This window comes from Gossypium hirsutum, chromosome D05, assembly GCF_007990345.1.
Source record: "Gossypium hirsutum isolate 1008001.06 chromosome D05, Gossypium_hirsutum_v2.1, whole genome shotgun sequence".
Taxonomy (NCBI): Eukaryota; Viridiplantae; Streptophyta; class Magnoliopsida; order Malvales; family Malvaceae; genus Gossypium; species Gossypium hirsutum.
This window is the reverse complement of record NC_053441.1, coordinates 56,343,913-56,358,106: the sequence shown is the minus strand read 5'-3', so window position 1 is coordinate 56,358,106 and position 14,194 is coordinate 56,343,913. Positions and strand designations below refer to the sequence as shown.

Sequence of the window (14,194 nt, the reverse complement as noted above, 5' to 3'; positions counted from 1 at the left end):
AAGTAAAAATTATTTTTAAAAAATAATTTTATTTGAAAATTAATCTATAATTACTATTTTCTTTTAAATCGGAATTATTTAAATTTAGTCTCAAAATTAATTGAAACTTAAAATAAATCAAACAAATTCCAATTATCCATCACAATCCATTTGATCCAAATTCTGATTCCCATTTCCAAACCAACTTTTAAATTTTAATTTTAAAATTAAATCAATATTTCCAAATAAGTCTTATTTCTAAAAATTTAAATCCCGACTAGCTCAAAATTGAACCATTCGAACAAACTTAGGTGTCTACAATGGTTTTGTCAACTATTGTAAGTTAGTGTCGAGTTAACTTGTGACACAAACTCAATTAAAAATATTATTAATACATGCTAGAAATTTTATCACATGCGTATGCGTGTGGAAACCACATATTTAAAACATAGATGCTTGTTTAAAAATAACATACAATAAATAATGAAACATATTTGAAACTATTTATACAACCAATGTAGATAATAAATTGAGTATATTAAAACAAAAGTATATAAAATATATTTAAATAAAAATTTGGTGGAGTGATGAATTTAAGGTTTTAATAATTTAATTGGTGAGGATTCAAATCACATCATATGTGTATTTTAATTGATTTTCGTTAAAACGAAAAGACTAAAATACCTTGAATAATATAACTTTTTTTAAGTACGGCAGGACGTTTCAATTAATTTTTTTTTTCGCGTTGGTGACCCGGTTGAGGGTGACACCAACTCATTTAGGTGCTTAATAAATAATATAGAATTATAGATAGATATATAAATAATGGAGGTAATAGAGTATGCATAGTAAAATAAAAATGTGAAAAAATATCAAAATAATCCTTTAGTTGAGTGGTAAATTAAAGGTTTTATTGATACAATCAAAGTAGATTCAAAAAAGACTAAAATATCCTCGAATAATATATGACTTATTTTAATTATGGGAGGGTATTTTTGTAATTTAACAACTGAGTTGGTAGCCCGGTTGAGGGTGACACCAAATCAGTAAAATACTTAAATAATAGTATAGATAGATATAAAATTAATAGAGGTAAAAGAGTGTGCATAATAAAATAAAAAATATATTAAAATATTAAAATAATATTTTAGTTGAGTGATAAATTAAAAGTTTTAATGATATAATCAACGTGGGACTCAATCCCACAATATGCATATTTTTATTGATTTTTTTATAAATGAAAAAGACTGAAGTACCATTGAATAATATATTCAGGCTGGACCAAACTTAAGTTAAAAAATCTTACCAAATGTCTAATTCATAGAAAACAATCCTTAAATTTTACCCAAACCCATTTTTCGAACTTCATAATTTTATTCAAATCCTCCTATTTTTAAACGGATCTTCAGATATGAACGAATGACTCGTCCCGTAAACAGATCTAGTTATCGTAAATTAGCTTCTCCTATGTCCAATCTTCCCTTACTGCAAAGCTTATGCTTTGTGTTAGGGGAAGTTAGATTATAGTACCTAAAAGTTGATTTCATTTTCCTTGTTAAAGTCAATACTTAATAACTTCAAGCATTACATAAATAAAATAACTGGTGAATAAAAGTAAGCTATTCAAACCCTAATTAGACAAACAAATTTAAGTTCATTCAGTCTTCTAATAGTGAAAGCCTTTCACTCCAAACAACACACACATACATATATATATATATCACGATGGTCGAACATGAATATCCATTTTCACTTAAGGAGCTGCTGGAAATGCTCAGTCGAGTCCTGCACAGCATCATTGAAGAAAAAGAACAAAAATGGTCAATCTTGAGGTAGCTCATGCTTATCTTCTAAACAACAATTTTGTCGACATTAGAAAATAGTTAAAGCATTACTTGGCAAATATAATTTAGAATAACTTATTATAGGCATAATGATTTATTTGGCCATCCAGCTTTACAAAAACAATCATTTTAGCCCTCCTTTTAATTTATCGGATTTTTAGCCCTTAAACTTGTGTTTTTTTTGTCAAATCACCATAAAATGGATGCAAAAGTTAATGGTTGTTAACTTTATTGATGTGACATATACATGGATTGCTATGTGAATGACACGCCAGCAATTAACTAATTTTCTAAAATTTTAAAGGAATACCAAAGTAAATACTGGTAAACAAAGCAGGCAGCATTCAAGTAAACTTTACTACATTAGGCATGGAATTGAGCCCTTCCCTCCCCTTTTTCCAAAACATATAAGATCAATTCCTTTCATGCATCAACAAGAAAAAAAAAGTGAAGTTGAAAACATAATTATATACTTTGAAAATGAAATCATTACTTACATCATTCAGCTTAGGTTGAGTAGCAGTCTCCAACATCAGTCCAAAATGAATGTGAGGGAAGCGTGCCCACTATATTTAGTCGAGGACCCCAATATAACAACATAAACAAAGTCCATTAATGGTTCATATTATTTGATTGAATGAATGTGAGATTCATTTGATCATTGCCTTAAAAGATTTTGATGGTGAAATGACTGTGTTAGACTTACATTTTTGGCAGCAGTGCTAAATGCCTCCCTATGACTGATATCAGGATTGTTCAGCTTGATCCTTTGAATCTCCTCTCTATATAAAAAGAAAACCCCATTTTTATTGTTCTCAAACCATTAAAAAGAATCCATGAAAAATAGTTATAATAATCAAATTACAGTAACTATGTTTATAATTACTTGATGAACTGATTGTACAATGAAGGTGCCCTATGCCTCTTGTCAGGAGCTGAAAAAGAAAAGGAAAAATAACAAAAATTTAGTATATAAAAAAAGAATAATAACAAAAAATGTAGGGTAAAGATTGGCTACTCACGTCGGTTCACAACCCTTTCTTGAGTGGTAGTATTCATAATTCTTGGTCGCTTTGGTAACTTGTTCTTGCCTTTGGAAGAAGAAGACCCTAACTCAATTCTATACTCCGATGATGTGTAGTTAGGCACCTAAAACATTTTCCATTACACCAAACATCCATCAATTAACTCTATATCCTGGCATTGAAGACCTTAATTATTACTTCTTTAGAGAGATGTTAGCTTATTTCTGGTATTAGCAGTCTTTCTTTATTTAAAGTCTTGCTTTTCATCCAAACAAATAAACCTACCTAACGTTATTTAATAAGAAGTAACAAATTTAAGGTAAATGATTTCCTTTCGGTGATTAAGTGACACGATCTATAACTTGAGACCATAACAACATATTATTGAGTTAGCCAAGTAACTAAATCCTAATAAACTTGAACATCAAGTGTTAAAAAGAGATTTTTATCATTTTATCATCATTGTACCTAAATGTGGAATTAGTTGAAAATTAAAAAGATTATGGGTATTTTTATGCTCATTTAGTGAGGTTTTGGAATCACAATATGATTTATTTCTTGGTTTTATTTGTTAAATGTGGACAAACCTGTCTTTACATAACAAGATATTTCAATTTCTATTGGTAAAATGTTGTAATATCTAAACTCATGGACTAGATAATACATATAAATATTTAAAGTATAAGTACTGAAATACTTTATTAATGGATTTGAAGTTAGCATTATAAATTTACTTTACTATTCCCAAAGACTGTGTTTATATCTATTTTCCCCATAAAATAAGGAAAAAGGAAGAAGCAAAACAAAGGAAAAAAACAAAATTGAAGTGACTTAATCAATAAAATAAAGAAGATGCCTCTTTTTTAGAAAAAAAAAGGAAGAAAGCTTCTTGGAATCTAAAAGAACTAAGGCTTTGAAATTTAGTGTAGTAGAAGACAAAATTTAAGAAAAAGAGTGAATAGCGACTGAAAGCCTATAAACCCTAAAATTCAAGTCAATCAAAATCAAGGTTAAATCTTTTACAAATTGCGGCTCAATGAATATTAAATGTGAAAAAAAATCTCTAAAAACACTCAGTTTGCCCTAAATAACCAACCATATACTGGCTTTTAACAAAGCTTTTAAGAATTAGGTTCTAAATTTGCAGGTAATTAGAGCAGTTCCTAGGGTTATGAGAAAAAAATGATACTTTCATTATCAAATAGGTTTGAAGAAATGAGGCTTAAAACCCTAAATTTCAAGCCCCTATGAAAATTTACTGGATTTTTTCTTAGAAATAGACAAAATCCCAGAAACCCTAGCTAGATCTCCAAGAAAAGAAAAAGATAGAAAAAAAGGGTAAAATATTTTCTTTAAAACCAAATTATGGTCATCACCTGGATCTCTTTTCCACCTCTGGATTGAAAGGAAGCTGCCATGTTTATTGAACACAGATTGGTGCACTGCCCACATCGAACTGTCACAGTTTCAAACAAGCAGCTGCAGGGAACATTCACCTGCCAAAACCATTTGTCTCGTAAAAAAAACCCTTTTACATGAACATAATTTGCTTGTTAAAATTTAGGGTTTTCATTAAATCTTAATACGGTTTTTAAGAACAGTAGCTTATACAAAGTTTTATGATCTTTCAAAGGAAGCAAAAGAGATGAAATATTATAAAATTAAATAACTTGGGATCTTTGCATAAAGGTAAAGGGTTTTTGGAAGTATATAAAGCTTTTGTTTGAGATCACAAATGGTACAAAATCTAGGGATTTGTTTTTTTTTTATTTTCTTTTTTTTGGGTAGTCAACACTTAACAATCCTTGATCTTTCACATTGTTCAAGAACACTTTATGTACAAGAAATGGGGTTTTTGAGGAAGACAACTGAGGTAGTCCCTTTCATTTTCCATTATCAGTCTAAAAAAAGAAGCTTTTGCAAAAGAAAAAAAAAAACTCAAGGCAGGTACCTGCAGTATTTTAATGAGGAAAAGGTTGAGGTAATCAGTGGAAAATATGCTGGAAATGTCATCTTTATTCATTCATTCATATTATGTGTATATATATATCATCACAAGCTTGTTTTTATCTTCTACAAAATTCAATATCCCATATTTAATAACTTCTCTCTAAGGGTAAGATCTGCAAAAGAAAAAAAAATCAAAGAGAATTTATGACTTTCCTGCAAACAAATAAGAAAAAGAAGTCTTAGGATAGTGACCTGACTTCATTACCAGAAGACCCTAGAATAAATTTTAAAAATACACCCAAGAAAGTGATAAAATCTGTCTTCAACATTAAGCATATAAATATAGAAGGAAAAAAAAGAGATAAAATAGGGTATGGAACTATGGATCAAAACTACATACCGCAAGAATGATGTTGCAAAGGTTGCAAGGGATGTAGCACAGTTGTTCTGGTGCAGAATTGTTGAGGCTTGACATTCTTGTATTTTGCTTAATCTGAAGAAAATAAAGAGAACAGTGATGAAGAGAGCAAAAAAACAAAGACACACAAAAACTCTTGCAAGGAAATACTATATCTAAAGTACATAATTATGATCAAACAGCAAAGCACAATAATTATGAACTAAGAAAATGAAAAAAGGGAAATTCAAGCAACTATCTCTGTAAAGAAGGCAGAAGCAGACAGAGAAAAACGTGGGATTTGTAGTGCCATGGCAGGCACCAGAAAACAAAAAAGAGTGCATTCTCTCTCTCTCACTCAGTAATATTTTCAAACACATACAGTCACTCCCTCTCAAGAAAGAGGTAGAGATGGGTCCTTGGAGGAAATGGACAAAACAATATGGGGTTAGGGTTAGACAAAAGGAAAGGGAAAGGTTTTGAAGGTAACATCAACTTACAATTGAAAGATGATTGATGTTTGTTTGCTAAAACAAACTACACAACCTTTCTATATTTTCCCTTCTTCAAAAACAATATATTGAAGGAGATATTTCATTGGTAATTATTGCTTTCTATATATAGTGATATATGAAAGAATGAATGTGGTTTACTTGAGTAATGCCATAGTCTTGACTAAATTGCGGGGGTTACTCGGTTTGGGTTCATAGACATATTCACACACACATGCAAATTTGTAATATTTAGGGGACAAGGAAACTTTATTCGAGAATATAAAGTGTTTCTAAGTGTCCTATACAAGGGATTGATTGAATACCAATGGACCCTGTTGTAAGTGGATAAGAACTAAGCCACCGTGAGGAATGTTTTAGATATTTTCCCCCCTTTCTCATTAACTGCAATCTAAAAAATTAGAGCATAATATGCATAGATGGTAAAGCAAATGAAGAAAGCAACTTTTGTAGTCAAAGTATGGAGAATTGTTGGATACAGCAAATTACATGTAGTGGTGGAGGGAAAGATGATTTGGTTACTGAGCTTGGGTTAATGTGCTTTCATCTGTCATTTTCGATCCCGATGTTTATACACTCAGCGTTTACACTCTCTGGACTTTACATGATTAAAGAGTGAATAAAAGGAAGCATAGTTAATGTCTGAGAATCATTAGTAGGAGAGAGAGACTTTGGGTGGCCAATGGTTAACTTAATGGGCGATGTTTTTTTTTCTTTTAAATATTATTATTAATCAAAATCTAAAAATACAAAAATATAAAATATAGTACAAATGATAAATAAATTACTATAAATTAATGTAAAAATGTAATGTTTACAGAATAATCTCAAAAAATGTAATGTTTACAAATCAAAGATGTATCAACTTGATCAAATAGCTGAAATTTTCTTCCTAGCTCTGTCATCAACAAATCAACCTGACAATGAACACTGATCAACCAAGAAGTTAGGCTTGAAAATACCAAGAAGGGTGAATTGTGATAATTAAGTGCTAAAAGTAACATATTTTAACCTCATTCTTAATGCATTTTCGGGGAGATTATCCGATGTTAATTGTAATTTTTATACTCATAATCCTTTAAATTCATGTTTTAATGCTCAATAGAGCAATTGGGAGAAAAAAGAGCGAAAAACGAGTGAAAATTGGAGCATCAGAACAAGCTATAGAAGCCACACAACCAAACCACACGGCTGTGTAACCCACACGGGCTGAACCATTCCACACGACCAAACTACATGGCCATGTGACGCACATGGATGAAATTACGCACTGAATTGTGAAAAATCACGATTTTTAGGTTTTTGGGTATTCTAAGACGTATATATGATAAAAAAAAAAAAAAATAGGAGTGGGCCGGCAGAGAATATTTAAGAAAGCAACTCGAAAAACACCATTGAAACTGACTTTGAAGTAGATTTCCATCAAAATTGAAGATTCTCAGTTGATTTCTTAGGAAGTTATCATGAGTTTCTTTATTTCTTGCGGTTATACTGTGTTTTGGATGTTTTCATTTTCAAGCATGAACTAATTTTCTAAATACCTAGAGGAAAAGAAACCTATGATGGATTTTTTCGTTTGATTTTTATTTTACGCAATAAATATTTAGGTTCTTGTTCTTAATGATGTGTGCTTAATTCTTGGTTTGATATTTCTAGATTATTAATCCATGTTCGATGTACTTAAATTGGTGGTTGAATAGCCTTTGTTTAAGAGTAGATCTTGCATAGTTAAGTGGAGTTGCATGCAATCCTAGAAATAGGATGACATAAATCTACTGGATTAGAGTCAAATCTAATAAGAGAATCAATAACACGAGTTAATGTGATAATAGGGATGTTAATTAGAAAAAAATTTCAATTAATCAACCCAGAGTCAGTTGCTCTTATGCTCGAAAGAGATATTTACATAAATTTGAGATTTCTACAGATCAAGTTACTAAGTAAGGAAATTGCGTAATTTAGATTGATAGTGACAGATGAAATCTAGGTGAATTCTTTCCTGGGTATTGTGTTGCTCGATTGTTACTCGATTATTTTCGTGATTTGTTTTTTTGTCATTTTTGTTAGTTAATTAATTTAGTTTTTAATCAATCACTCAAATTATTTGGTTAATTATAATAAAAAAGGTAATTACTAGTACTTTTAGTCTTTGTGGGAACGATATATTTGCTTATCGTAGCTATACTATTAATTAATAGGTGCACTTACCTTAGTCAAATTTTTAGTTAGTTTCATGACGCAACAAATTGATAATTTAAAATTTTTTACAAAATATTCTAAATGACAAGGAAAGGGAATAAAAGTTTGGGCAATTCGGTTTTTAGTGATTCAACCCCAATTGTCTACCTCCATTACCTTGTTATACCCTAACTAAGGATTTCTCTATTCATTATACTTGAATTATTACATTTCAAGGAAAATGTATAACCTTTACAATCCTTATTTCTTTTCACAAAGCTAAGATAGAACCTTCCCTCTATTTTTTGTGGCTTAACTAGAATTTTCTACCTTTTACAAAGCTCAACTATAACGCTTAACAATTTACTTAAGGTTTTATATCTCAAAAACCTTAAGTATCTTTTATCAAGTATAAAATAAAAATCTAAACAATGAAGACCTCTCAAAGGTGTATGTTTACAAGTGTTAAGCTCTCTCAAAGAAGTGAAATGAGAAGTACTTACAAAAATATGAACAAGATAGAATGAATAAATAACGAATTTGAGGTTTTTCTCTTGATTTCAATATTGGGCTGTTTTTCTTTTGTGTCTTCAAGTGTTCTTGACTTAAATATATACCTTTTAATTGATTTTTGGATGTTTGGAGTTGTTGGAGGGTGTCCCTAGCCATTGGAAGAATTTATTTTGCGCGTTTAATGTAGCCTACAACAATATGTCCCGAGACATATAACCCTTATCTCTAGACAAGAAGAAAAAATATGACCGTTGGAGCTTGAGGTCTTAAGACACAACATGCCTTTCTTGAGACAATTGACCATATGTCTTAAGACACAACAGGCCTTATCTCTAGATATTTTAGCTTCAGTTGACTGAGAGAGGTTCGGTAGAGTTGGGTTTCTGAGGTAGTTGGATGTGGTAGTGGGTAGGATTTTATGGAATAAGTGATTAGTGGATGGAATGGGGTTAGTAATTTTTATTTTTATTTTTTTTCTCTCTTTTCTCTTTCCCAAAAATTTCCCTCTGTTTGACGTACTTTTTCTATTCTTTGAAAAGAAATTTCTTTCTTTGCCTTTTTGGGTTCTATCTCAATTCCGTTGTTTAAATCACTGTGTCTTGGTGTTCTTCGTACGGTCTGGTAAGTAAAGGTGGTGAGGTTTTGCGGTTTAGGGGTAAATTTCAAAACTTTTCTGAACTTGCTGTTCTTTTTATTAATGTTGTTTCTGGGCTATTGGAAGCAGCGAATCTAAGGAACGAAACTCGTCTCTTGTAGAATCGTAGTCGGAATCACTCGGGGAATTGGGTAAGTGATGAACTCTTGAATTTCACAGTTGTCGGTTTCGTTGGTTCGGTTTAATTGAGGATTAAGACTAATTTTGGGAGTATGTAATGTCGATTTTTAGGTTTTGGTGGGCTCGGGATTGTAGTAGCATCAAAATCGAACCGGATGTATAACGAAAACACGAGAAAATGATGTTTGGTAAAAGCAGAAAAAGGGGCATGTCGACACCACACGGGCATGTGCGACACACGACCGTGTGACTGGCGAGTGTGTGGCTGTGCCGGTCGCACGGCTAGGTCGATTTGGGCGTGTGGGCCACACGAGTGTGTGAGCCCACATGGGCATGCCACACAAGCACATGGGTTATGGGCCAGGCCGTGTGGGCGACACGGACATGTCGGCCCAAAATTTTGAAATTTTTTTAGGGTCGCACGTGTCGTTCCGATCAACTATGGGTCTTTCGTAGGGTCAATAAGGGCTGACCAAACCCTATTGTATGAGAGTTGTTAATCTGATAAGACTAATTGAGTATAGGAAAACTGATATATATGTCTGATTGATTTGCATTAATATTTATGATATCTATATACGAGCATGTTAAACTGTTATATTCGCATATTTGTATTCTGTATTTGTATATGGGATGGGATCTGTTTATTGGTGGAAATGTTCTGTGAGGCAATATTTCGCCCTTACTCTGGCAGCACAACTGCAATTATTCTAATAAGTGTCGTGTAGACATTATGTGGTGTATAGGGATGTGTAGGTGTTTCATACCCCACATGGTGTAATGGGATGGTCGGAGATGGTGTGTAGAAGATGGGGGTAGGATTCTGCATATCTATTCTGATTATCTGATTTTGACATATGTTTCCGTTAAGGACCTAAGTCCGTATCTGTATCTGTTTTGCATATGAGAATTATGTGTATATTTGAATATCTATCTCTATTGGGTTACACACTGAGTTTACAAAAACTCACATCTGTTTGTCTGTTCTGTTTAGGTAATCCTCAGGCATAGACGGGTCGGTGCAATAGAGACTTAGCGATGACCACTAGTAAGAAAAACTGTCTTTTAATTAACGATTTTACTTTAAATTTTGGTTTTTCTTAAGATTTTGTAATTTTTGAGACTCTCTGGACTGTTTTATTTTCAACTTTGGATTTTGATTTGTTTTGATTTCTACCTTGCAAAGTTTGACAAAAATAATCTACGAAGACAATGGCTTTACGAAAATGAGCGTTTTGAGAAAGCAAAATTCGGTTTCCAAATATAACGATTTTAAACTTCCGCTGCAAAAATAAGATTTTCTAAAAGAGCAAACTATCAAGGGATATATTATTTAATATAATAATTAATATGTTTTATAAATGTGCACTTTCTTTAGTAATACTATACTCAGATTCTAACTTGACAAGATTGTTTTCAAAATCTTACATTGTAATACTCTCAGATTTGACTATAACATCTAGGCCGGGTTTGGGGTGTTACAAAAAATATTACTGATGAAAACCTTGCAAGAGAGAACTTATTAAACTTTTCATGATTCAAATGTGCTTTTACGATAGCAATATCATGAAAAAAATATACTCATGATTGAAAAAAAGTTTTTAACCATGAAACCTAACCATTCCTTGAATAGAATGTAACAAAATGTAATAAATTTGAAAGACATAATCTTTGATGTGGATGTAGTAAATTGGACTATAATAATAGTCTATGGGAATGTTCGTAATAAATTTTCTCACACAAGAAGTGGAAAAATGAAAAAAAAAAAGAAAAGAACAAGAATTTCCTAGAATTTCCAAGAACTTTTTAAGAAGAGAGACAATTTATTTATGAAGAGTCATTGGTTATGTACCTATTGTGCACTTAGAAAACAATACCCACTTTCAAAGTTTTCTATTAATAGATTTTGATTGGATTCAAAGTCTACTACTGAAGTTTAATTTGCTTACTTCTTATCGTCAAGACTCAACGTAGAACAAAAAAAAGGTACGTCTTTAAATACTAAATCAACTTGATATATGATTTAAATATTTAAATATGGTCTTTATTCTTAAGTTCTGATCACGTGTTACATATTGTTTTAAGCATCTCATTTGTTCATGGAAATAAATATTAACTGATTTATTTATGTCGCTATAGTAGGTTTTATAATTAAATAATATATTTGATTAAAACATATCTAGTATGCAAATTTATGTTAACAAACCAATGAATTTTATGGTTATTTAGTTCAAAGAATTGTTAAAAGTAGTAGTTCATACGTTTTATATTATTCCATTTGTTAATTATTTAGAGAAATGATATTAGCAATTGTAAATGAAAAGTTCTATGAGCTTGAATGGTTGGATTTTGATTTAAATTTCATACATGTTTATGATGATGGTTATGAAAAGAAATTGCTAGTTTTTCATTATGTCATTTTTTTTATGTTTGAATTGTGACGTTTATTGATATATTTAGTATAGACTTGTTTCTATACATGACCTCGACAGTTATTCTTGGTAGTTAACTGATTATGCAAAACTCTTATTAAAATGGTTTTAAAAGTATTTTGAATCGAACTCGAGACTTCTCGCATCCAAAGTGAGAATCATACCACTAGACCAAATGCCCTGCATTTGAAGATTTTGGCATATTTTGGCATATTTCTTGAAGAAAATATTGCATATAATTATTTGAAAATTATATTTATTGACTTAGTGACATCATAGACTTCACATTTATTTAGACATTTCCAGTAGCAAATGTCACAATAGTACTTATTTGTAGATACAAAGTAAAAGGATTGATAGTAAAATTATCAATTTTTTACAATTTAGAACAATTGAAACATGTGTTAAAGTAAACCAGAAGTTTTTTTATACAAATGCATTTACTACTTGGCGTGACCAGTTAGATCATCCTGAATCATATATGATGCGACTATTAATTGAGAATTCATATAGATATTCATTAAAGAACCAAAATATTCTTTAATTTAAAGATTTCTCTTTTTTTGCTTGTTCTCAATGAAAATTAATTGTTAGAAACTCACTAGTTAAAGTTGAGATTTAATCTGTTGGATTTCTAAAATGAATATGGGCCCATTCATCCACTATGTGGATGGTTTTGATATTATATGATTTTGGTAGATGCAAGTACAAAATAAATCATGTATGTGTTATCAACTTGCAACCTGTCTTTTGCAAGATTGCCTGTTTAAATAATTAATTTCAGATTATGTAATTAAGACAATTTATCTTGCTAATACTGAAGAGTTTATAACTCAGCCTTTTATTGATTGAGTTTGAAAAACTTTTGTAAAAGTCTATTATTTATGCGCATAATGTTTTAGAGAAATTATTGATTAAACGCCTCTGATTAATGTCTAAACCATTACTTATGAGAACTAAACTTCCTCTTTCATCATGTGATTATGTTGATTTACGTGTTGTACGCATCAAGCCAATAAATTATAAATACTCCTCATTACAATTGGTTTTTGACCAAGAGATAAATATTTCTCATCTTTAAATTTTTGTATGTGCGTATATGCTCCAATTGCTCCACCACAACGCACAAAGATGAGTGGATCATCAAAGAAAGTTAAGAATATATATTAATTACAAGTCTTTTTGTATTATTAGATATTTTGAATGTATTGGAGATTCAATTATGACCTAATTTGTGATTACCATTTTGATTCTATAGTTTTCCCGACATTAGGAGGAAAGAAATAATAACTTGTAATGAGTTAGGGGGAGACTAATTTGGACTAGAAGTTCAACAATGATAACTCATTACAAGTTAACTGTCAGATGTATTTACAAACTTAATGAGAATAACCAAGTGTTATATACCATCTAATATTTTAATTTGAATCAAAGTCCAAGTAGGACAATCTGTTAGAATAAATAATAGATTGATCGGTTTCAAAGATGAAATTTTTTCTAGATGGTCATATAGTGAGGAAGGGTGCTCCAGAAGAGACCCAAGACATAACTAATAAGTAAAACTCTAGAAGAGATTCATGTACCTAAAACTAAATATTAAAATAATGAAAATAAGATATCTCGATAAGTTATGTCAATTCGAGAAAATATGGAACCAAATAATAAAAGTGGTCGACAATGATTTTGTATGCAATATTATTATTGAAATAATGAAATAAAAGGAGGATCTTGAATAAATCAATTAAGAAATATATATATGAAATAAAATGATCAAAACATAAATATGCAACTTAAGTACAATTAAATTTGTGGAGTTTTTGGACCAGTAGTCAAATATCTAAAGGTATAAAATCAGTGAGGGTGCAAATGAAGTAGTTTTGGAAAAACGGAATAAAAATATGAAGTTTTTCACTAAGTCCTAGCATTGATTATGAAAAGATATAATATTCTTTTGTGGTGGATGCAAGAACCTTTAGATATATTCTTTTGACAATTTATAAAAGATTTAAGTTGCGTCTAATGGTTGTCGTTACAACCTTTTATGAGCCACTATATAGTAAAGTTTATATTAAAATCCTTAAAGGATTTAGGATGCTAGAAGCATATAAATAGTAGTTGAAAGAGGATTATAAAGTAATTTAAAATACCTATTTGTGTTTTTATAGAAGAATTATGATTAAAGTTTGCTATGATTATTGTTAAAACTCTTGAAAAGATGAAAATATATTTCCCCCAAAATTTTCCCTCACTCATTACTTTCAAAAGAATTGTGATATAAATGCTTAGCAGATACATTCAAATAGTCATTTGAAAGATTAGTATTCAAGATTGAATACGTAAAATATGAGAAAGTATGTAATGTTTTCATGAGGGGGAGTAAATACACAATATATATTTTTTTCCTTAACTGAGGTTTGGTCCCATTGGGTTTTCCTAGTAAAGTTTTTAATGAAGCAACATATTATGCATATTATAGATATATGTACTCTTTTTCCTTCACTAGGATTTTTTTTCTCACGAGGTTTTTATCTTAGTAAGGTTTTAACGAGGCACATTATCTACCAATGGACATCCAATGGAGAGTGTTAT

At 30.6% G+C, this 14,194-nt stretch overlaps 1 protein-coding gene across 5 annotated transcripts; it reads right to left on the bottom strand.

Annotated features, from left to right (window-relative positions):
* Positions 1-1,536: 1,536 nt before the first annotated feature.
* LOC107897255 (axial regulator YABBY 5) lies at positions 1,537-5,867 on the bottom strand. 5 transcript variants are annotated; one of them, XM_016822637.2, is made up of 8 exons: positions 5,696-5,867; positions 5,199-5,291; positions 4,225-4,344; positions 2,846-2,972; positions 2,710-2,758; positions 2,530-2,605; positions 2,321-2,389; positions 1,537-1,764 (listed from the first exon to the last, which is right to left on the bottom strand). In XM_016822637.2, the coding sequence occupies exons 2-8, from the start codon at positions 5,271-5,273 to the stop codon at positions 1,729-1,731; spliced, it is 552 nt and encodes a 183-aa protein (XP_016678126.1). In that variant the 5' UTR covers positions 5,274-5,291; positions 5,696-5,867; the 3' UTR covers positions 1,537-1,728. The 5 variants fall into 5 exon arrangements, with proteins under 5 accessions (XP_016678126.1, XP_016678125.2, XP_040948146.1 ...); XM_016822636.2 differs by lacking the exon at positions 5,696-5,867 and adding an exon at positions 5,480-5,629; XM_041092212.1 differs by lacking the exon at positions 5,696-5,867 and adding an exon at positions 5,452-5,535.
* Between the last annotated feature and the right edge of the window lie 8,327 nt (positions 5,868-14,194).